The 21,911-nt window shown below is 47.3% G+C and overlaps 1 protein-coding gene and 1 long non-coding RNA gene across 12 annotated transcripts in view; one reads left to right on the top strand and one right to left on the bottom strand.

Annotated features, from left to right (window-relative positions):
• The window catches only part of MYO7A (myosin VIIA), a 188,866-nt gene that overhangs the window by 50,908 nt on the left and 116,047 nt on the right, over nt 1–21,911 (bottom strand). For all 10 annotated transcript variants that reach the window (XM_053309990.1, XM_053309989.1, XM_053309991.1 and 7 more), the window contains 8 exons: nt 19,796–19,954; nt 18,657–18,749; nt 12,921–13,015; nt 10,801–10,885; nt 9,654–9,872; nt 7,860–7,967; nt 3,088–3,297; nt 1,908–2,111 (listed from right to left, as the gene is read on the bottom strand). In XM_053309990.1, coding sequence (XP_053165965.1) covers nt 1,908–2,111; nt 3,088–3,297; nt 7,860–7,967; nt 9,654–9,872; nt 10,801–10,885; nt 12,921–13,015; nt 18,657–18,749; nt 19,796–19,954 — 1,173 coding nt within the window. The remainder of the gene's footprint in view (nt 1–1,907; nt 2,112–3,087; nt 3,298–7,859; nt 7,968–9,653; nt 9,873–10,800; nt 10,886–12,920; nt 13,016–18,656; nt 18,750–19,795; nt 19,955–21,911) is intronic.
• On the top strand, nt 813–6,884 carry LOC128350983 (uncharacterized). Of its 2 annotated transcripts, XR_008319534.1 has the most exons (4): nt 813–1,048; nt 1,868–2,064; nt 3,267–3,372; nt 6,555–6,884. It is a non-coding gene; the product is annotated as an uncharacterized LOC128350983 (long non-coding RNA). The 2 variants fall into 2 exon arrangements; XR_008319535.1 differs by lacking the exon at nt 6,555–6,884 and having other exon boundaries at nt 1,868–2,056; nt 3,267–3,988.

The raw sequence follows: 21,911 nt of genomic DNA, 5'->3' as shown, positions 1-21,911 counted from the left end.
CCACCCCACTCTTTTGGGGCAGATCCACTTTCTGCCCCCAAACTGCCCCAAAGTCACTAAAACTTCAAAAATTCTCAAAAAATCAGCCCTTTGTCCAATCCCCCTGAAATTGGGGTGGTAGCCTGCACCCATTAGGCACTACCACCCCACCCCACTCCTTTTGCCCAGATCCCATGCTATGCCCCCGAACTGCCCCAAAGTCACTAAAATTTCAAAAATTCCCCAAAAATCAGCCCTTTGCCCAATTCCCCTGAAATTGGGGTGGTACACTCCACCCATTGGGTACTACCACCCCACCCCAAAATTTTGCCCCTGGGCCCCTTTTTTACCCCCCGAATTGATTCGGATTCGGATTCAGATTAAATCCGAACCCGAACCGAATCAAGGGTGATTCGGGTGGCCCATATTCGGGCACAAAACAGAACAGGGGTGATTCGGTTCGGGTCCTGAACCGAATCACCGAATTTCCGAATTGCACACCCCTGCACTACTTGGGACCGGATGAATACTACGACACTATCTTTAATTTTTCTTTAGTTATTCTAAACCCTTAGAAAGGGCCCGATAATTAAAGTACCAAATCCAGTCAACAACATCTGGTAGACATCTGTGTAAATAGCATCTATATTATTAATTCTCCAAGACGGGCCACGCGTGGGGACATGGTAGAAAGGAGGCGATTGGCTGACAGAGTTTGCAAGCAGAAGCACCTGACTGGGCAGTTGGGATTCCATAGGCAGATAGGGAGAAGGAGCCTGTGAGAGCAGAAGCACCATAGTGATTGGGCAGTGGGGATTCCATAGGGAGGAGCAGCCTGTGGCATTGTGGTGATTGGGCAGTGCGGATTCCCTATGCAGATAAGGAGGAGGAGCCTGTGATTAAGGTTAAGGTCAGTTGGAATGCAACTGTTACTGGTTGGAAGATGTTCTTGATTGTAGAGGAGAGGAATCTCTCTCTATAAAAGGATAGCAGGCAGGGGTCTGCAAAAAGATGGGTTGAGAGGGAGGAAAGAGCCCCTTCAGGAGGAGGCTGCCCTTGTGTGAATTAAGTGAGGAAACAAGATGAACAAGATCTGTTAACTAAGGAAGGGAGGGTGGAGGGAGAAAGACAGAAGGGAAGAGCGAGTGGAGGAGAGAAAGAAAAAAAGAAGACAAGGGAAGAGAGAGAAAAGGAAGGGCGAGGGACGGGCCTGAGCCTGTCAGCAGCCTGAGGGGAACGAACGGCCATGGCAGCACTAGCAGCAAGGAAGGGCTCAGTCAACCACTGCTGCTGTTTGGGTTTATTGTTTGGGGCTACCGAGACCATTGTCAGAGGGAGGCAGGCAGGCAGGCAAGGGACAGGCCTGGGCCTGTCAGCGGCCTGAGGGGGGTGAGAGCGAGCGTGCGAGTGGCGGGGGGAGAGAGCGAGCGTGCGAGCGGCGGGGGGAGAGAGCGAGCGTGCGAGCGGCGGGGGGGAGCGAGCGAGCGAGCGAGCCGCGGGGGGAGAGAGCGAGCGAGCGAGCGGCGGGGGGAGAGAGTGAGCGGCAGGGGGAGAGCGCGAGCGGCGGGGGGAGAGCGAGCTAGCGGCGGGGGGAGAGCGAGCTAGCGGCGGGGGAGAGCGATCGAGCTAGCGGCGGGGGGAGAGCGAGCGAGCGGCGGGGGGATAGCGAGCGAGTGAGCCACGGGGGGGGGAAGCGAGCAATAGCACTGCAGGGGGATGCCACAGGCTCAGTGCACAACTGCACAGATGCTCTGTGCAGGGTCAGCTAGGAATAATATTATTATATACTACAATAATAAAATAAAATAATATAATATAATCATCTGCTACTACTACTACTACTACTACTAGGGCCAGTCCACACAAACGTTACTACTCTTCTCCCAAGTGTCCTCATGCAGACTGAACAAAATTTCCCAACTCCTCACCAGCTGGTCTCCCTCGTCCTCATGGTACAGGAGCGGTTGCTTAAGGGGCCGGCGGACATACGTGTGGGTGGTTGTGCCCTGGAAGTACGTTGCAGCAAACTTTGCAAATTTATACTCCGAAAGATCCTCCTCTTCTTCCTCAGGCAAAGGTAAGGCTGTATCCAAGTCATCTTCCTCCAGTTCCTTCCGGGTCCTCTCAAGATCCTGTAGAGGAACCACCAGACATAACTTACATTCTGCTTTTCCAGTTTCCAAAACTGGAGGCACAGATAAACAAATTTACACACATACTCAGCTGGTGTAGACATTCATGAGTATAGACATAAAACTGTAAACTGTAAGGCCCAATGAATAATATTACTTACACTAAAAAAAAAGTTTGTTAAAGCTAAAGCATTGTTGGTATTTAGTCCATGGAAGGTAGTCATATTATTTCTAAGTCTTGTAAAGACAACTGTAGGTTTTTTCATGTTTCAGACTTTCCCCTTTGATTCTGCAGTTCTGGTTGAAAGTTTTGGATATTATAAAGCAGGCATTCTACTTTGGTTTGCATGGTTGTGTGAACTCATAAAAATCCCTCAAACCCAGGTTGCTCAAAGCAGGGTAGCCCAGCATTTGTTCCCTGCTCTTAACTAAGGTAGGAGGAGAGGAGAGCTCTCCTACCTTGTTTTTCTGGTTGTGTAGATCCACTTACCTTTTCTGCCCAGCCACTGGGACCCAGTAGATCGGGAAATAATAGATTGCTGTGGCTACAGGGGCTGCTGATCATGCATGTGCCACTCTGCAAAGCACACTCTATGATTCTGTAACTGGAGCTATTTCAGCAGGGCTGGGGCTGCCTCCTGCTCTTTCATGGCCAATCAGAGGGCAGCTGCTGATGTAATGAGGCATTCCAGTCTACTGGCAGCACAAAGCATGCTGGGAAGGCCTGCAAAGCCTTCGCAGGCCTCTCCATCCTTCCAGCTCCCGATTTCAGCAATGGAAACCTCACCTGGCTTAATTGTACGTTTCCCTGAGTTTGCTGACTCACACAGAGATTCTGATTTTCTGCTGCAACTGGTGTAGGAGCTAGTAGCTAACCCTCCAAACTGCCCTCAAATGCTTGCATGAACAGGCCTAGTGCTTAACATGTGTGCAGAACCATTACATTAAATGTGATGTTACATCTCCTTCCAATTACCTCAAAGCCATTCGGGGCCTGCCCTTCTTGGCCAGGCAAAGAAGAGGTTGTCCCCAGGAATCCAAACATTTTGTCCACCATGTCGGAATCATTCACTGGTTCATTCCGGGCCTTCTCCATTTTCTCCAAGAGCTCCTTTTTCCGCCGAGCTTCTTCCTTTTCCTTGACTTCCCTTTCAGCATCTTCCCTAGCCAGCTGGGCCAAACGCAACTAGGAGAGAATTATGACCATGAAGAAGCAGAAGCCAAGACAGACCCAAGGACTGAGAAGAGGCTCTGGAGAGAAGTAAGGCTGTTGCCGAATCCTCACAAGTCAAGATCCTGGAGCTGCAATGCCTTGCCAAGCAACTGACAACTGTCAATACCAATTGTTAATTGTCAATTGGCCATTGTCTTGGCAGCATGAGATGACCATCTTGCAATCCCTCCCCCGCCCAAAAAATACATCACATACAAAACCATCTAGATGCATTCTAATTCATTACAGGGTCATTCCAAGAAGCCCAAACATAGAAAGCGACATAAACCATCATCAAGACAATCTCCAGGTTGAGTTGCTGCTGCCTCAGCCAGTCTCCCTGTCTCACGAAACCCAGAAGTGTTCCAATCAGGCACTACTGGTGTAAAAAGAGCCCAGATTAAAAGTGAGCTCTCCAGATGCACAGACATCTTCATGAGCCAGAGCAGAAATATAAGTTACAATCCTGCTAACTTGGCAAAGAGGCACCTTTTAACATGGTGATTCTCTTTATTTAGCAGGGGGAGAGTAACTGGCCCTATCCATCCCCAGCACAGGACCTCCAGTGACTGTTGCTGGTATCTGATTTATGTTTCTTTTTAGATTGTGAGCCCTTCGGGGACAGGGAACCATCTCATTTATTTATTTATTTATTTATTTATTATTTCTCTATGTAACCCTCCCTGAGTCATTTTTGGAAGGGCGGTATAGAAATTGAAACAACAACAACAACAACAACAATAATAATAATGTGTGTGGGCTGCAAAACATTGGCATGGCAAAGCTGGAGAGGAGACCTGGTCTTGTGGTAGCAAGCATGACTTGTCCCCTTAGCTAAGCAGGGTCCACCCTGGTTGCATATTAATGGGAGACTAGAAGAGTGAGCAATGCAAGATATTCCCCTCAGAGGATGGAGCCGCTCTGGGAAGAGTATCTAGGTTTCAAGTTCCCTCCCTGGCTTTTCCAAGATAGGGCTCAGAGAGACTCCTGCCTGCAACCTTGGAGAAGCCGCTGCCAGTCTGTGAAGACAATACTGAGCTAGATAGACCAATGGCCTGACTCAGTATATGGCAGCTTCCTATGTTCCTAAGCGAGCAACACAAATCGGATTCCAGGTTATGGCCTGCAAGTGTTAACCAAACACTTGTTGAAGAGCTGAAGCTATGGGCCCTTGGGCCAGGGGTTTGCAACCTTGGGTTTCCAGATGTTAGAAGAGCTTTGCTGGATTAGGCAGAGGCGTATCTAGGGAAAATAGCACCTAGGGCAAGCACCGAAATTGCGTCCCCTGTCCAAACATCTGACACCCATCTTTCAGATAACTTTACCATAATATCAGCTCAAAAATACAAGTCAAGCTCGTTAATCTTTTAATATTTCAAAAACTATTTAGCAGTGGACATAGCCAGACCAAAAAATGCTGGAAAACTACACATTTCAGTATGCGGGGGCTCATGAAATACCCAAATACTATTTGGAGGTGTACTTGGAAAACTCAACAGAAGTGCCTCTCTAATTCTCTACTATGCATTGTAGCATCACTATTACACAAGTTTTAAAAATAAATGGAGAATTTGGCTTTCCCCAGATACTCTGAAAATAATTAAAGGATATGCAGAGTAAACTGTGTCACTGCTTGGAATATATTCTAGTATTTCAGAAAGACAGTTAAAATGAGAGAAAGAGAGCAAGAAACTCCCAGTGGGCCTTAATACTAAGCATATCACACTGATTCAAAGACAAACTCACCATTAATAGCCATATTATTAAGACATCGCATTTAACTCACTTATCACAAGAAGCAAAATAAGAGCAAATGAATACAATCCTAGCTCATAAGTTTCAGCTCAGTATTCACAAGCCCTGATTCTCTGTACATAGTGCCAAACTGAATATGTGTACAGTGACTTATATTATATATTTTTTAATTTTTTTTTACCTGTAGCCCCTTTGGGGGGCTTCCTAAAGGCTGTGGGGGTGGTCTGCAAAGGTTCCTCCTCCCCCCGCTGGCCTATAGGGCCTTGCAGGGACCATTTGAGCATGTGCAGTGGCCATTTTAAAAAAATGGCCTCTAAAGACAAAATGGCCACCGCGCATGCGCAAATGGCCTCTGTGAGGCCTGGCCTGGCCTAGAACCTCACAAGGGCCATTTGAGCATGTGTGGTGGCCATTGTGTTTACGGCGGCCTTTTTTTTTTTTTAAATTAATTTTAGGAAATGGTGCCCCCTTCAAGTGGCGCCCAGGGCACATGCCCTGCCTGCCCTACCCTAGATACGCCCCTGGGATCAGGCCCTAGAGCTATCTAGTCCAGCATCCTGTTTCCCACAGAGGCCCACCTGATGCCTCTGAGAAGCCCCACAGTCAAGAGAAGAAGGCATGCCCTCTCTCCTGCCGTTGCTGCCCTGCAACTGGCATTCGGAAGCACCCTGTCTCTGAATCTGGAGCTAGCTTAGAGTCACCAAGTCTAGCAGCCACTCATCTGTCCTCTGTGTTGTTGGACTGCAAGCCCCATCATCCCCTGCCACACTTGCCAATGGCTGGGGGTGATGTAGTCCAACAACATCTGAGGACCCAAGGTTGGGAACCGCTGCTCTAGGCAAACGTTAGGATATCCCATATATAAAACGAATCATGCCGATGTCTTCCTTAAACCTTCCCTTGCAAGTTTTAAAGAAGGGGATTCCATGATACCTTAAGGCAGTTTACTCCCCCACGGAAATTAGGGGTGTGCATGAAACCGCAGCTGCTGTCTGGAAATGATTCCCCTTTACAAGCAAAGGGGGGGCTGTTCCCTAACTAAAAAGGGGTTGAAGCCTGGGGGGGGGCAGGTGAGAGGGCACCTTACTTGCTGTGGTGGTGGCCCCTCTCAGCCCCACCAGTGCAGAGGCCTGAACTGGGCTGCCCGCCAGCCCACCGTGCGGGGGGAAAACGCCAGCAGGGCCAAGAAGGGCTACTGCAGCAGAGCAGCGACCGCCAAAGCCGCCGCAGCAGATAAGGTGCCCTCTCCCTCACCCCTCTCAGGTCCCAGCCCCTTTTTAGTTAGGGAATCCCCCCCATTGCTTGTAAAGAGGAATCCTTACCAGGTTCCCCATTACAAGTAACACACTCAAGCTGGCCGTACCGAATCAATCTGGCCGCCCGCTTTTGCCGGGTCGGTCCGGTTCCAATCGAACCAGTTCTGCCCCCCGCTAACTGAAATGTTGTTCTTGAGCACAGTTCTGTCCTTGTTACAGGGCGCACGGGCAAAAGTGCAGAAAAACCGTGCAGAGAGTCCTCTGCTCTGATCCCATGCTGAAAGGCTTTGGAACGCACTCCGTACTGAAATGAGAGCATCTCCTTCTCTGTTTTAGGAGGACCCTGAAGACACGCCTATTTCCCCAGGCCTTCAACTGAGACCAAATTTTAAATTTTAATATGTTTTTTATCTATTATGATTTTTATCTTTTTATGAATTTTAAATGTGTTATATTTTATATTATGTTTTAATTTTGTACACCGCCTAGAGATTTCTATATTAGGTGGTATAGAAATTCAATGAATGAATGAATAAAGGCATGGCTCCTTCTTGCCTCAGTGTTGATCTTTTATAGTTGCCTGGCCTTGTCATTGGCCTTGGAGAGAGCTGAGGGAAAGACCATAGCTCAGGGGAAGAGCATCTGCTTTGCATGCAGCAGGTCCCAGGTTCAACCCTTGGCAGCATCTCTAGGTAGAGCTGGGAGAGACTCCTGGGAGCTTTCCAGATTGGACACTTCAACAGTCTCACTATGAGCCCATTAAGTGTCCTTCCGTACTGCCTGTATTTCTACATTGCAGTCCCTCCACTGTCAGCAAGTTGCCATTCATATTTCTGATGCCTTCTTTCGGGGTTTATCTGAGATAAAGCGCTACAACGTTCTAAAATAATCACAGCAGCTGTATTTTCCTGTTGCAGGGAGGTTCACGCAAGCTAGAAAAGACTGCTCCCCCTGCTGGTGGCTTTGCGCAACAACCTCTATTAACAGTTTCAAAACGATTCTGCCGAGCCAAACCACTACTGAACAGCGGGAAATCTGGAAAGCGCCCTGCCTCCAACCTTGGAGAGTCACTGCCAGTCAGGGTAGACAATACTCAGCTAGATGGACCAAGGGTCTGACTTGGTTTAAGTCAGCTTCCTGAGTAACCCATGATCCCCTGGTGGCGCAGTGGTAAAACTGCCGCCCTGTAACCAGAAGGTTACAAGTTTGATCCTGACCAGGGGCTCAAGGTTGACTCAGCCTTCCATCCTTCCGAGGTCGGTAAAATGAGTACCCAGAATGTTGGGGGCAATATGCTAAAATCATTGTAAACCGCTTAGAGAGCTTCGGCTATAGAGCGGTATATAAATGTAAGTGCTATTGCTACTGCTATTGTGTAACCTGGGTAGTTCTTTCTTTATTGGAGCAGTATGGGGTCAGATGATCATAGGGAAACAGAGACCTCTTTGGGAACATACGCATCAGGTGTAAAAGGATGATGTCTACAGAAAGCAAAGCAGACATGAAGACAAAGTATTGACCCACCTGGTGTTTCTTTTCTGCTTCCTCTTTGGCTTTCTTTGCACTCATATCCTTCCGGAGCCTCTCCTCTTCCAGCAGCCGTAGTTTTTCGGCTTCCAGACGGCGGTGGTACTGGGGAAATGAATTCAAAAACCAATTGAATGGGCCAATATTCTGGATGCCAGGTGACTCCAGTCACTTAAACCACCAAGATTTCCATTCGTTCATAAAGGTTTTGTTTTACTTCCAAGAATACAAATGACTGCCATTCCCAGAGGCTCAGCTTGCAAGTTTAGCAGTTCAAACAGAGATCAAAGCCCAGGAGATGAGTTCTTGAAGGCTGTGAATGTGGAAAAGTGATTGCCAAGTGAAGAGACTTGTGGCTCTTTTCTAACTACAAAAACCCATGTTACTTTTTATCTAACAACAAAGACCCAGAGAGTTTCCAACTCATGGAGACCTGCCAGACGGCGATTTTACTTTGGAAGGGCAGGTATGTATTTACATACTGTCCAGATTTATGTCAAAGACCCATGTGAGCTATAGGGGAGCACTCCGTACACGATTCGGGTTTTTCATTGCATATTGGAGCTTTGCCCGATTTATGTCTGGGGTAAAAAAATTCTACTTTTTGCATCGGGTTTTCAGGCAAATTTGAAACATCCAATATGCCCTGTAACTCACAGTATTTCACTCCTCTTAATCCCGCTGTAGCCACCTAATGGTGCAGCATGGAAATGACTTGACTAAGAAGCCACAGGTTGCCGGTTCGAATCCTCACTGGTATGTTTCTCAGACTATGGGAAACACCTATATCAGGCAGCAGCGATATAGGGAGATGCTGAAAGGCATCCTCTCATTCTGCGCGGGAGATGGCAATGGTAAACCTTGCCTGTATTCTACCAAAGAAAACCACAGGGCTCTGTGGTCGCCAGGAGTCGACACCGACTCGATGGCACACTTTACCTTTACCTTTAATCCAGCCGTAAAGCCTGCTGTCTGGGGAAGGCCCTAGCCGCAGCTCTGAGAATCTGAAATAATTGAGAGCAAAGCCTCTTTCCGAGGATTGCTTGGCTGAGGAGAAAAGCCCTCCTGTCAGGTGCTTCTGGGTAATCCCATGGCCCATAGACTGCCAACTCTAGACCACTACTGTGGTAAGAGGCTCCTAGAGATGTAAGCCTGTTGTTGAATCCTCACAAGTTAAGAAGACCTTGGACCTGGAATTCCTTGCCAAGATACAATCGTCTTGGCAACACGAGATCACCATTTTGAAATCTATAACACAATAACAACATATTGCTTCTACCCTGCATTCTACAGCTGTGATGCTGCCTTGGCAACACAACCAAATAGTAGTCCTTTTAATTCATTAACCAGACCACAATTCTGGCCTGGTGGATGGAATTCAGGAAGAACTTAGGACCAGACATGATGTAATGAGGGAGACATGATGTGTCTCCCAGTTTCCTGTTTTACTTTAATGTGGCTGTAAAGCTTCTGAATTTGATCAGAGCAACCGTAAGGCAGAGGTTAGGTGCCTAACCCTTTCCTCGTGGACCACTGTGTGCATAAAACCCCCTCCTCCTCCCCAGCAGCTTTTTCCCCCTGCAGGGGAAAAGATGCAGGGACTTTGTGGGAAAGGAAATTTTGATTGGAAAACTAGCCTGTGTGGATTGCATCACTCACATTCAGAATCCACTGGATTAAAATCAATTTTTATTTTAAAAATAATAAAGAAATTTTTTTAAGAGAGACATGTCACTTGTCTCCTGCATCACATCTACTTTGACCCATAGGGGCAATTCAGACGACACTTACCTCTCCCTTCAAGCGCTTAAAGAGGCGGCGAGCAATCATCCCTCTGGCATAGGCCTGGATGGTGAAGACGGCCCAGAGGCGATGCCGGAAGGCTTGGCGCACCAGGAATCCCCGACACTTGGCCTGGAACTCGATGATGCGCTTGCGGGCCAGGTGGTACTGCCTGTGGAGCTTGCGCGAACGATAGAGGGCCTGCAGCCTCAGGAAACCAATCCTCATCTGCATCCAGGGAAAAAGGGTGATCAGAGTGAGTTGTCCACTTTGCCAGAAATGAAGCCAGAAGCAAATCTAGAGCCCCTTGTCCAGCAAAACCACTCTAAGAATGTTGAGGGAACGTCATGAAGATTCATGTCTATGACCACACCTATTCCCGAGGGTAAGACTAGAACCAAGAGGTTGGAATTACAAGGGAGCAGATTTAAGCTAGCCATTAGGAGGAATTCCCTAACTGTAAGACCTGTTCGGCAGTGTGGAACATTCTGCCTCTCATCGTGGTGGGTTCTCCTGGTTTCCAAACAAAGGTTGGACAAGCATCTGTCAGAGATGCTGTAGCAGTTTCTAGCACTGAGCAGAGGGGTGGACTAGAACAGGGCTTCTCAACCTTGGGCCCCAGATGTTATTGGACTTCAATTCCCATAATCCCCAGCCCCAATGGCCTTTGGTTGGGGATTATGGGAGTTGAAGTCTATCAACTTCTGGGGACCCAACCCCTGGAATAGAAGACCTCTCCAAGACCCCTCCCAACTCTAAAAGGAGGCTCTCCAGCTGTTGTTGGACTACAACTCCCATCATCCCCAGCCTCAATAAAGTGATGTGAGTTGCAGTCCAAAAACATCTGGGAACCCAAGGCTGGGAACTCCAGGGTGCATGATAACAGGCTAGATGGACAAGTTGTCTGACTCCATGGGCCAGTTCAGACATAACACAGAGCCAGGATCAAATCCAAACCTAGGATGTCTTCCCTTGATTTGAGGGCACACACTCTCTACTGCTCTTCGTGCATGGAGTGGGGGAAGGATTCTGCTTCTGATCCTGGCTCAGAAGAAGCTTGTTCTAGCCAGGGCTTAAAAGTAAATCATGATCTGAAGCATCTTGAATCTTGCATTGCATCTGAACTGGTCCAGTTGTGTATTCCAGACATACTTACAGCTCCATAGTTTCTCCGGCAATTATGGCCCCTCCAGTTTCGCTGAATCATCAGAGCTGCATTCCTTACTTTCAGGAAATTGGACCTGGAAAGAAATTGGAATTATACAAGGTCTCTCTGTTCTTTCTTTCTTTTCAAACTCTGGCCTAGGGGAACTAAAAGCCTCATTCCTTACAGATTTCAGCAGAGAGGTGGATAACTATGATGTGACCTTCATTCCAGCTATAGTTCTCCAGGCTTATTTTCCCCTGACTGAAAGAGTTTGTGGGTGGTGGGATAGCAATATGAATAGCATGACCTGGATATGAATGTTGTAAGCAGACTGCAAGCTAACCTGTGTAGCGTCAGTGCTTGTGCATGTACCATTCCTTGATTTAAATATTATCTGAATGATAAGAGAGAGCTAGTCTTGTGGTAGCAAGCATGAATTGTCCCCTTTGCTAAACAGAGTCTGCCCTGGTTTAGGGGTGTGCACAAAACTGGAAAAACCGGTGCGGCTTGAATAGAACTGGACTCAAGCCAAACTGGGCCTGGTTTGGTTTTGTGCACACTGGAGCCAGGCACAGTTCGGTTCAAGTCTGAACCAGTTTGGGCCTGGCTCGAGGGGGTTGGTAAAATTGTTGTTGTTTTTAATGGTGACTTACCACCACTAAAGGCTTTGGTGGCCTTGGGGGGGTGTTGCCGTGGCTGCAGGGTTTGTGTCTCCCCCTGGGCCATTTTGACCCTGTGTGCATGTGCGGCGGCCATTTTTTTGGGTGCTGCATGTGTGCACTTGCCATCTGCGTGACCTAGCTCCCTTTTGTACAATGTATTAGTGTTCACCAATTGGCTGTACACACTGATTACTTCCTCCATGCATTATTAAGTGGTGCCACCTCCTGGCCATTTGTGAGAAATCTGTGATGAAAGTCACATATCTGAGACTACTTTAAAAAGCCCAGTTTGGGCCTGGGATATCTGAGGGACCACCTGCTCCCAAGGGTTGCTGCCCGCTTGACGAGGTCATCTGAGTGGGCTCTGTTCCGGGTGCTGACAATGAGGGAGGCTCAGCTGTCGTGCGCTCGGGACAGGGCCTTCTCTGTTGCTGCCCCCAGACTCTGGAATGCTCTCCCGGTGGCTATTCGCACCTTGGTCTCCATCACAGTTTTTAGAAAGCATGTGAAATCTTGGCTTTTTACCCAGGCTTTATATGATTGGCTCTATTGCTGCTTCTTTGTATTTTGTATGCTTATCTTATGCTTGTATTCTAAATCTTTTTAGTAAGATCTATGATCTTTTATTTTAGCTTAATATTTTAATTGTGTAAATTTTATAGTCTTGTTTTAATTTTTGTGTGAACTACCTTGGGATTGTTTTAATGAAAGGCAGTATATAAATTTAACAATAAATAAAATAAAATAAAATAAAATAAAATAATAATAATAATAATTCGATTTCTATACTGCCCTTCCAAAAATGGCTCAGGGCAGTTTACAAAGAGAAATAACAAATAAGATGGCTCCATGTCCCCAAAGGGCTCACATTCTAAATAAGTAAAGATATTGTCAACAGAAAGTGTTCTTCAGGCTTCTGGCTCAAAACTATGCTTCTTATCCACCCACCCACCTCTAAGTGCACAAGAGAAGACCTGCTGAAGGATGTTGGGTTTAGATTAAAGTTTTCTTGAACCTAACCTAGAATCTCAGGAATTAGGATAGCCTAACCTAGGATCTTGGGATTGTAGTTGATCACAAGCTGAACATCAGCCAGCAGGGTGACACAGCTGCAAAAAAGGCTAATGTATGCAATGTTAGGCAGCATGAACAGAACCATAGTTTCTAAGTCATGAAAAGGAACAGGGCCCTAATAGACCTGAACCCTGACAATGGGCCCAAAAGAACATTGTTTTTCACTTTACATGGAACAAGGGAATTCTCCATGGGCACACCCTGCCCCTTCCAGCTTAATGGGGGTCTACTCAGGTACTTTGCTTGTGGGGCTTCAAAATCATAGAGCCAGCAGAGACCCTGTCTGCCTCAGCCTTAACTTACAGTCCACACAATACATGAGAGTTTCATCATGAAGGATGTCAGTGAGCGTCAACCTTGATCCACCTCTCATTATCCAATCGTGCTTCATACCTGTCTTTAAATCCACGGACCACTTTCTGGATGAGGATGACCTTGTCTGTGATGGCCTTGTCCCTCTCAATCTCCAGTAGCATGTCATGGTGATCCTGAAGAAAAGAAAAGTGATAGGCTTTATTTTTGGAAACCAACTGAACGGCAAGAAAGAGGCCATGCGGCCACAATGCATGACTGAACCATAGAGAGCACTTTGCATTACAAAATTAAAAACTTGAAATGTAAAAATTTCAGAAATTTTACAAAATCAAAATTTAAAATGTCAAGTGTCGGTTTTCCATTTCAAAATTAAATGGGAGGGAAACTAAAGGATGGTTGGAGGTTTCAGGATGATCCATTGACCCATTCATTGCAAGGGGATGTGGAAAGAGGAAACACGCCTGTTGGGGTGGGTAGTTCTAGGGTTGTGGGGTTTGGGGATTCATTCTCAGGGCTGCAGGGCAACAAGGTTACTCCCATGGCCATCAGCTTGACTGGACTCGTGTGCAGTAGACAGCTTTTTCTAAGCACATGCGGGTACTGGACTAGTTGAGGCAGGCCTGCCAGTGGCAATGTGTAAGTTGCACATGCAGCATGAACAGTAATCTAAGCAATGCAAATGTTCAGTTGATTGCTTGGGCAACATTTGTTGCGAACTTACTGGACAGAGAAGCTGCGGATTATGAAAGAGAACAGGTCACTTAAGAGGTTTTCTGCTTTTCTTACAAAATTCCTTTGGAAATATAAACTGACATCCTAACGAACGAAGCACCAGTGCGGCGTGAGATGTGCCAGTGCTGCAGGCAAGTTTCAGACTAATGCTGCAGCAGTGTTTGGGACAGGCAGGGGGCGGGCAGGCAAAATTCCAATGACCTCCCCTTCTCTTGGAAGACCGTCACCTGAAAATATGTCCCTGACTACTGCAAGACTTTCAGGGACATATTTTCAGGTGACTCAGAGGGCTCCTGGGGAAAGGGGAGGTTGTCAACCCCCCCCCCCCCAGTGTCAGCGCTGTGTTACTTGAGCCCATCTGCAGCACTGATGCATCTCAGACAGCACTGGTGCTTTGTCAGTTGGGTCACTGGGCATAGGAAATGCCCCCCCCCTTTTCTCCTGATTCCTCCCTGTCCCCCTTTTTAATAGGCCTTCACATCTGTAGCTCTGCTCCTTTCCTGCTGAGCCACATTCCCAGTCCCAGTTCACACGATGGATCTTTAACTTGCAAGAGTTGGCAACCCTGCAATGTCACCACACTCCTCTTCTTGAGCCTCAGGCTTCAGGATGCTGACAACTTGGTAACTGGATGATGGAGGAGAGCTGGTCTTGTGGTAGCAAGCAGGAATTGCCCCCTCTGCTAAGCAGGATCCACCCTGCTTTGCATTTGAAAGGGAGACTACATGTGAGCATGGTAAGATATTCCCCTTAGGGGATGGGGCCACTCTGGGAAGAGCATCTGCATGCTTTCATTCCTCCCTGGCATCTCCAAATAGGGCTGGGAGAGACTCCTGCCTGTAACCTTGGAGAAGCCGTTGCCAGTCTATGTAGGCAATACTGAGCTAGATGGACCCGTGGTCTGATAAGGCAGTTTCCTACGTTCCTCCTTTCACAGGGCTATAGGAATGCACAGAATTTCCGAATGGCCATTGGCGGAAGTCCAATGCATTCCATGGCCATTTGGAAGGAGCCAGGCGGCCCTCAGTGGGCAGTCCAGGCCATTCATTTTAGTACATTCTCTAGAGCACCTGCAATTCTGAGCTAGGTGGACCAAGGGTCTGATTCAGTAGAAGGCAGCTTCCTATGTTCCTAACCCAAGACTCGTTCTGACACTTTCACAGTATAGAGGTAAATACTGTGGAGTGTAGAGGAAAAAGCAGACAGCAGTGATCACAGCTGGAAACCCTGCAGTCAGGGATATCCCCCGACAAATGCCATTTGCTCTTTGGTTTCTTTCCTGGCCCAGTGATGTCATGTACAGGCCGACAGGCTTCCAGACTGAGCCAGCCCCAAATTGCCCTCTTGAACGGCTCCATTTCCCAATTTCCTGCTCGAACAGCTGCAGGGCCCTGATAACGCTCTCTGGAGTGGAAAGCGTCACTCTTATCTAAGCAGAAAATGAGGAATCGGTTCAAAAATAAGTGCACTGATTACAACCGGAGTAGCAATAAATAAAAAGCGGACGTCCTGAAGAGGTTTGTTTCTCTGCTTGGTTTCTCCAAGAACTATAATTCTGCAGGCAAGAAGTGCCAGTTTACTAAGGAATCAGCAACTATTTTTACAGGAGGCACCGAAAAAAACTAAGAGGAACAAAGAGGCAAGGGACTGGAAGGAAAGAGGATATAGGCTGGCCAGCTACACATGGTCCCATCATCTGTAGTATTCACTCAAATAAAGCAGATTACATTGGTAAACAAATCACACCATGAAACTGAAGGCTGGGAGTTTTAGGACCAACAGAAGGAAGTACTTTCCCCCACAGTGCATAATTAATATATGGAATTCACTGCCATGGAATGTGGTGATAGTGGCCAATATGTTGGACAGCTTTAAAAGGGGCTGAGACACATTCATGGAGGACAGGTCTATCAATGGCTACTAGTCTGAGGACTATTGGCCATCTCCAACCTCAGAGGCAAGATGCCAGTAAATACCAGTTGCAGGAGAGCAACAGCAAGAAAGAGGGGATGCCCTCGCCTCTTGCCTGTGCAGGGGCAGATTAACCTTTTTGCTGCCCATAGGCAAAGAGGATTTTTGCTGCCACGGGGCGGGGGGCGTGAGGGGAAATCCCCCCTTTTGTCTATAAAAATCGCCACTGCCTCGGCAGAATGGGGCGTGGTGTCGGTGGCTGACTGTAGGGAGGGTGGAGGGGGGAAAGGAGGGAAGAGTACCCCCCCCTTTTACCTTTTAAAGTGCCACCCATCCATAATTTCCCCTACCAGCAGCACCTCCCCTCCGGTAACATCCATCCCTTGCAAAGGGGGTGTCACCTGGCCCACTCACCACTCGGCTCTGGGAAGCCCGAGCGAGCTCTTCCCCCTCATGTCAGGCAGCCGTTTGCGGCCTGATCACCATTTATTTCGTTTTCTCTCCCTTGTTGGAACCGAGCAGTGAGCGAGCCAGGTGACGACCCCTTTGCAAGCTACCGCACGCAGCCCCCAGAGAGGCACGGCAAAATTTGAGAAGTGGCAAAAGTTGCCACTCCTCAAATTTTGCCGCCAAAGGGAGATGTCTCCTCTGCCTATGCTTTAATCCGCCATTGTACCCGTGGGATTCTCAGAGGCATCTGGTGGGCCCCTGTATGAAACAGGGTGCTGGACTAGATAGGCCTTGGGTCTGACCCAGCAGGGCTGTTTTTATGTTCTTATTGCAGAAGTGCACTGTTAGGATGTCAGCTGACATCCTGACTAATAGGGCAATTGTGCAATGAGTAAAGTTATGCTAGTGCACGAAAAATCAGGGAGCTGCACAACTGGCACTGTGATGTTTGAAACTGTGCTCTTGCACTGCTGCACAAGAATCCCCGCAAAATATATGAGGTGTGCCACAGGTTGTGCACCTGTTGGGCAAGCACAAGGAGTGGAATGCAAAGTCCAGGCTTAGTGCAAGTAGTTAATGCAGTAGCTGTGCATTGGTGCAGCAGCCTTGCACAATCATGCCATTAGGATGCTGGCCATAAGAACATACGAACATAAGAACAACCCTGCTGGATCAGGCCTAAGAAGGCTCATCTAATCCAGCATCCTGTTTCGCACAGTGGCCCACCAGATGCTGCTGGAAGCCGCAGGCAGGAGTTGAAGGCATGCCCTCCCTCCTGCTCTTACTCCCCCACAACTGGTACTCAGAGGCATCCTGCCTTTGAGGCTGGAGGTGGCCCACAGCCCTCCAACAAGTAGCCATTGATAGACCTCTCCTCCATGAAGTGATCCAAACCCCTCTTCAAGCCATCCAGCTTGTTGGCTGTCACCACATCTTGTGGCAGAGAATTCCACGTGGATTATGCGTTGTGTGAAAAAGTACTTCCGTTTTTTGGTCCTAGATTTCCTGGCAATCAGTTTCATGGGATGACCCCTGGTTCTAGTGTTATGGGAGAGGGAGAAGCATTTCTTTCTATCCACTTCCTCCACACCATGCATGATTTTATAGACGTCTATCATATCTCCCCACAGCCGTCTTTTTTCTAAACTAAATGGCCCCAGGTGTTGTAGCCTTGCCAAATAAGAAAGGTGCTCAAGGCCCCTGATCATCTTGGTTGCCCTCTTCTGCACCTTTTCCAGTTCTACAATGTCCTTTAAGTGTATCATTGTCGTCATCATGGTGAGCTGCCCTGTGAATGTCTGTATTGAAAGGCAGCGTAGGCACTGAATAATGAATGAGAAAATAATGATACAGCTACAAGCTCTAATTAGTTTAATAGGTACATTAATCAACTAATGCTTTCATTGGCCAATTGGTGTGGGGAGAGCAATTTCATTCTGTGAGGCTGAGATCAAAGTGTACCCTTTTAATGCTAGTTTCATCTTCTGAAGGTAACTAAAGTCTGAGGCCGTTCACACAATCAAAAACTGTGTTCTACCCGGGTTTGGGAGCTGTGTGTGCTCCCAATTTTCGGTTGTTTGGAAGCGAGGTTGGAGGAAAACCAGGGTAGAAGTGATTGTGTGGAAGCAAGGTAGGAGGAAAAACTAGCTTCCACACAATCACTTCTACCCAGGTTTTCATCCAACCTCGCTTCCACACAACTGAAAATTGGGAACACATACAGCTCCCAAACCACAGAGCACCGTTTTTGACTGTGTGAGTGACCTCTCTGTTTTATTCAGGTGTACCTTTGGAGGACAGATCTGCTTCACCACATCTTTGTGTGTTTTTATGGTGTTTTATGGAGTTTTGAACAGTATTTTTACAATGATTTACATTTCAAATCAGTATTATATTGGTTTGTTTACTACATTGATATTTTAATATGTTGGAAATCACCTTCAGATTATTATCAATGAAAGGTGAAAATCATGCATGGTGTGGAGAAAGTGAATAGAGAGAAATGTTTCTCCCTCTCACATAACTCTAGAGCCCGGGGTCATTCAATGAAATTGATTGCCAAGAAATTTAGGACTAACAAAAGGAAGTACTTTTCACACAACTACGCATAATCAACATGTGGAATTCTCTTCCACAAGATGTGGTGAAAGCCAGCAACCTGGATGGCTTTAAGCAGAGAGGTCACTTCATGGAGGAGAGGTCTATCAACGGCTACTAGTCGGAGGGCTATAGGCCACCTCCAGCCTCAGAGGCAGGAGGCCTCTGAGTACCAGTGGCAGGGGAGTAACAGCAGGAGAGAGGGCATGCCCTCAACTCTTGCCTGTCGGTTTCCAGTGGCATCTGGTGGGCCACTGTGCGAAACGGGATGCTGGACTAGAGATGGGCCTTGGGCCTGATCCAGGAGGGCTGTCCTTACGTTATGTTCTTATGTAAGATAGCATTGACTGATTGATTACTGATTAAGTGCCGTCAAGTCGGTGTCAACTCTTAGTGACCTCATAGATAGATTCTCTCCAGGATGATCTGTCTTCAACTTGGCCTTTAAGGTCTCTCAGTGGTTCATACAAGTGTAAAAATAAATAAAACAAATAAATCGATGTGAAAGTGATTCCCGCTACCCCAGTCGAGCTTCCAACCTGTGAATGGATACTCACCGTCTTTCTGGGCACTCCCACCCCTGGGGCTGGCTGTTTTCTCAAAATAACTGGTTTGCCATCTTACCTTCAAGAAAATCTTTGTCTTGCCAATCTGCCAGTCGTCATCTTTGCCCAGCACAGCTTCGGCAATGCGCTGGCATGTTCCACGCAGATCCCCCTAGAAGAAATGGGATTGCAGGATTTGACCATTCACGATCACCACACAGCTGCCAAGTTCCTGAATTTGCCTGATGCCTCCAGATGCAAATTCTGGCAACAGTGCCTAGCACACAGCTGCTAATTACGAGTTTGTTCAGTCCTGAAAAACCACCATTTGCTTAAAGTCTTGAAAAACCACCATTTTTAAAAAATGGCTCATGTCCAGACTAATACCACACTTGTGCAAGGATGTTGTGCTAGGTAGCTCAAGCACATCAGGAGCTTGCGTTCCAAATGATTATTGCACTAGTGCAAATGTCCTTGCATTACTGCAACAAGGTTTTCTCCTGCTGGGAAACCTCTTCCTCAGCTCATTGCAGGGAACTTTCCGTAACTGTAAAATTGTAAGCATCCCTAGGACTTTGTACAGAAGGTGCAACCTTCTTGAACTAGCACACCATTAGTCTGGATGTCAGCCATTGTCTGGATGTCAGCCATTGTGTCTGGTGACTGAAATGTCACATTTTGCTTAAAAAAAAAAATACATTCGATTAAATTCCAAAGCTTAGACAGTGAAGAATTCAACTGCTTTCAATGCTGTGTGTGTATGTCAAATTTCACACGTAGGGAAGAAAAAAGAATCTGCCTTGGCATTAATGCGAATACTCATGGGGGGAGAGCTGGTCTGGTGGTAGCAAGCACGAATTCTCCCCTTTGCTAGCAGTCTGATCTACGATCGTAATAAAGTTTATCTATCTATCTATCTATCTGCTAAGCAAGGTCCGTCTGGTTTGCATTTGAAGGGGAAACTCCATGTATGAACACTGTAAGATATTCCCCTTAGGGGGTGGGGCCGCTCTGAGAAGAGCATACAGAAGGATCCAGGTTCCCTCCTTGGCATCTCCAGATGGGGCTGAGAGAGACTCCTGCCTACAACCTTGGAGAAGCTGCTGCCAGTCTAGGTAGACAATCCTGAGCTAGATAGACCAAGGGTCCAACTTGGTATAAGACAGCTTCCTATGTTCCAGAGAGACGAGTAGTTATTTTAAGGGGTGCTCCTCATACCTGTTTGTAGGCTGGCTTCACCCCTGGCATGAGTACTCGGTACCTGTCCACAAACTCCACAAAGGTGTAGCGGATGGGGTAGCCAGCCCTGCGGATCCGGATGGTCTCCATCATCCCAGAGTACCTCAGCTGGCGGACGCAGAGCTCCCGGTCAAACAGCTGCAGGGAGGAAAGAAGGCCTTTGATAGCAATGCTTTGACAGCTTGAATAGTGAACTGGTGAAGTTGTATTCTATTTAGCAGGGGGAGAGCAACTGGCCCTCTCCAACCCCAGCACAGCATCACTCCAGTGGCTGTTGCTGCTATCTGCCTTATGTTATGGTTTTTGTTTTGTTTTTTAAAGATTGTGAGCCCTTTGGGGAGCCATCTTATTTATGTATTATTAATTTTTCTATGTAAACCGCTTTGAGAACTTCAGTTGAAACGTGTGCCGTCGAGTTGGTGTTGACTCCTGATACCCACAGAGCCTGGAAGTTGTCTTTGGTAGAATACAGGAGGTATTTTCCATTGCCTCCTCCCGTGCAGTATGAGATGATGCCTTTCAGCATCTTCCAGTATCACTGCTGCCTGATATAGTACCAGTGGGGAATCGAACCAGCAACCTTCTGCTTGTTAGTCAAGCATTCTCCCCCTGCGCCACTTAAGGTGACTGTTGAAGGTTGAAGAGCGATATATAAATACTCATAGTAGTAAAACCAGCCCAAAACGTGACAGTGAACACACAAAATCATAGAATTTTAGAGTTGAAAGGGTCCTTGGAGGTCTTCTATCTAGACCAACCCCCTGCTCTGTCCAGGAAACTGTTACCACATCCTGGACAGATGGTAGACATGCCAGTGCTGGATATGGGGTTTATTTCATGTCGGGCAACAGATGCCCACATGCCTGATCTGGATTAGGGCAAAAGCAGGGAGGTAGAGGGCCACACATCCCTCCCCACCTTGACCTTATTATCTCTAGTATGAATGTCATCAGGGGCGTATCTAGGGTAAGGCAGGCAGGGCACATGCCCCGGGCGCCACTTGAAGGGGGGCACCATTTTTCAAAATTAATTTTTTTTAAATGGCTGCCCAAAACAAAATGGCCACCGTGCATGCTCAAATGGCCTCTGTGAGGCCCTAGGCCATGCCATGCCTCACAGAGGCCATTTGAGCATGCACAATGGCCATTTTGTTTTCAGCAGCCATTAATTTTTTTTTTTAAATGGCCACTGCACATGCTCAAACGGGCCCTCTGAGGCCCTAGCAGCCAGCGGGAGGGAGGGGGGACCTTTACAGACCCCACATGGCTTTTAGGAAGCCCCCCAAAGGGGCTACAGGTAATTTTTTAATATATATATATATAAGTCACTGTACATATATTCAGATACATGACTTGTATATGACCTTCAGACTTGTAGTTTTCAGCTGATATTATGGTAAAGTTATCTGAAAGATGGGTGTCAGAAGTTTGGACAGGGGGCGCAATTTCAGTGCTTGCCCTAGGCGCTATTTTCCCTACATACGCCTCTGATACTGTGTTAAGAAAAAGCGAGATCACATTCTTACAGTGCATTCTGTCCGGCCAGTCACAATGCACTGAGGTCCTCCCCATCTCCTACAAGGAGTTATTGTGGTCCTGAGAATGCATTTGGACCTGAGTTCAAATGTTAGCTCTGATATAGACTCACTGGGTGGTCTGACCCTTAACCTCCATGCTCTTTTTCTACTGAAAATCCCCCACCGAGCCGTTATGTGCCCCAAAAGGGCCACTGTAGCTTGAAATGCCTGAGCCCAATACCAAATAACCTTAGGGCATGCCACCAGAGAGGGAAATACCTTCCTTTGTTACTAGCATTCTTCAACACATATCTGAAAACACCATGTACAATATGTAAAAAGGAATAAAGGATCAGCGCTCATTGGGGGTGCTTGACTGGTCCAGACAAACTCTATACAAGAGAATGAATGCACATGGAAGAAGTTGAACACTGTGGGGAGGGGAGCATTTCCTCTCATTCTGAACGCACTGGCTGACATCCAGACTAACACTGTGCCAGTGCAAGGATGTTGCACCAGTGCACAGGTGTTTCACTAGCTAGTTCCACTAAGCGGTGCTCCAGGCGGGTGCTTGTACTA

This window comes from Hemicordylus capensis, chromosome 3 (assembly GCF_027244095.1).
Source record: "Hemicordylus capensis ecotype Gifberg chromosome 3, rHemCap1.1.pri, whole genome shotgun sequence".
Lineage (NCBI taxonomy): Eukaryota > Metazoa > Chordata > Lepidosauria > Squamata > Cordylidae > Hemicordylus > Hemicordylus capensis.
This window is presented reverse-complemented; position numbering and strand designations above follow the sequence as displayed.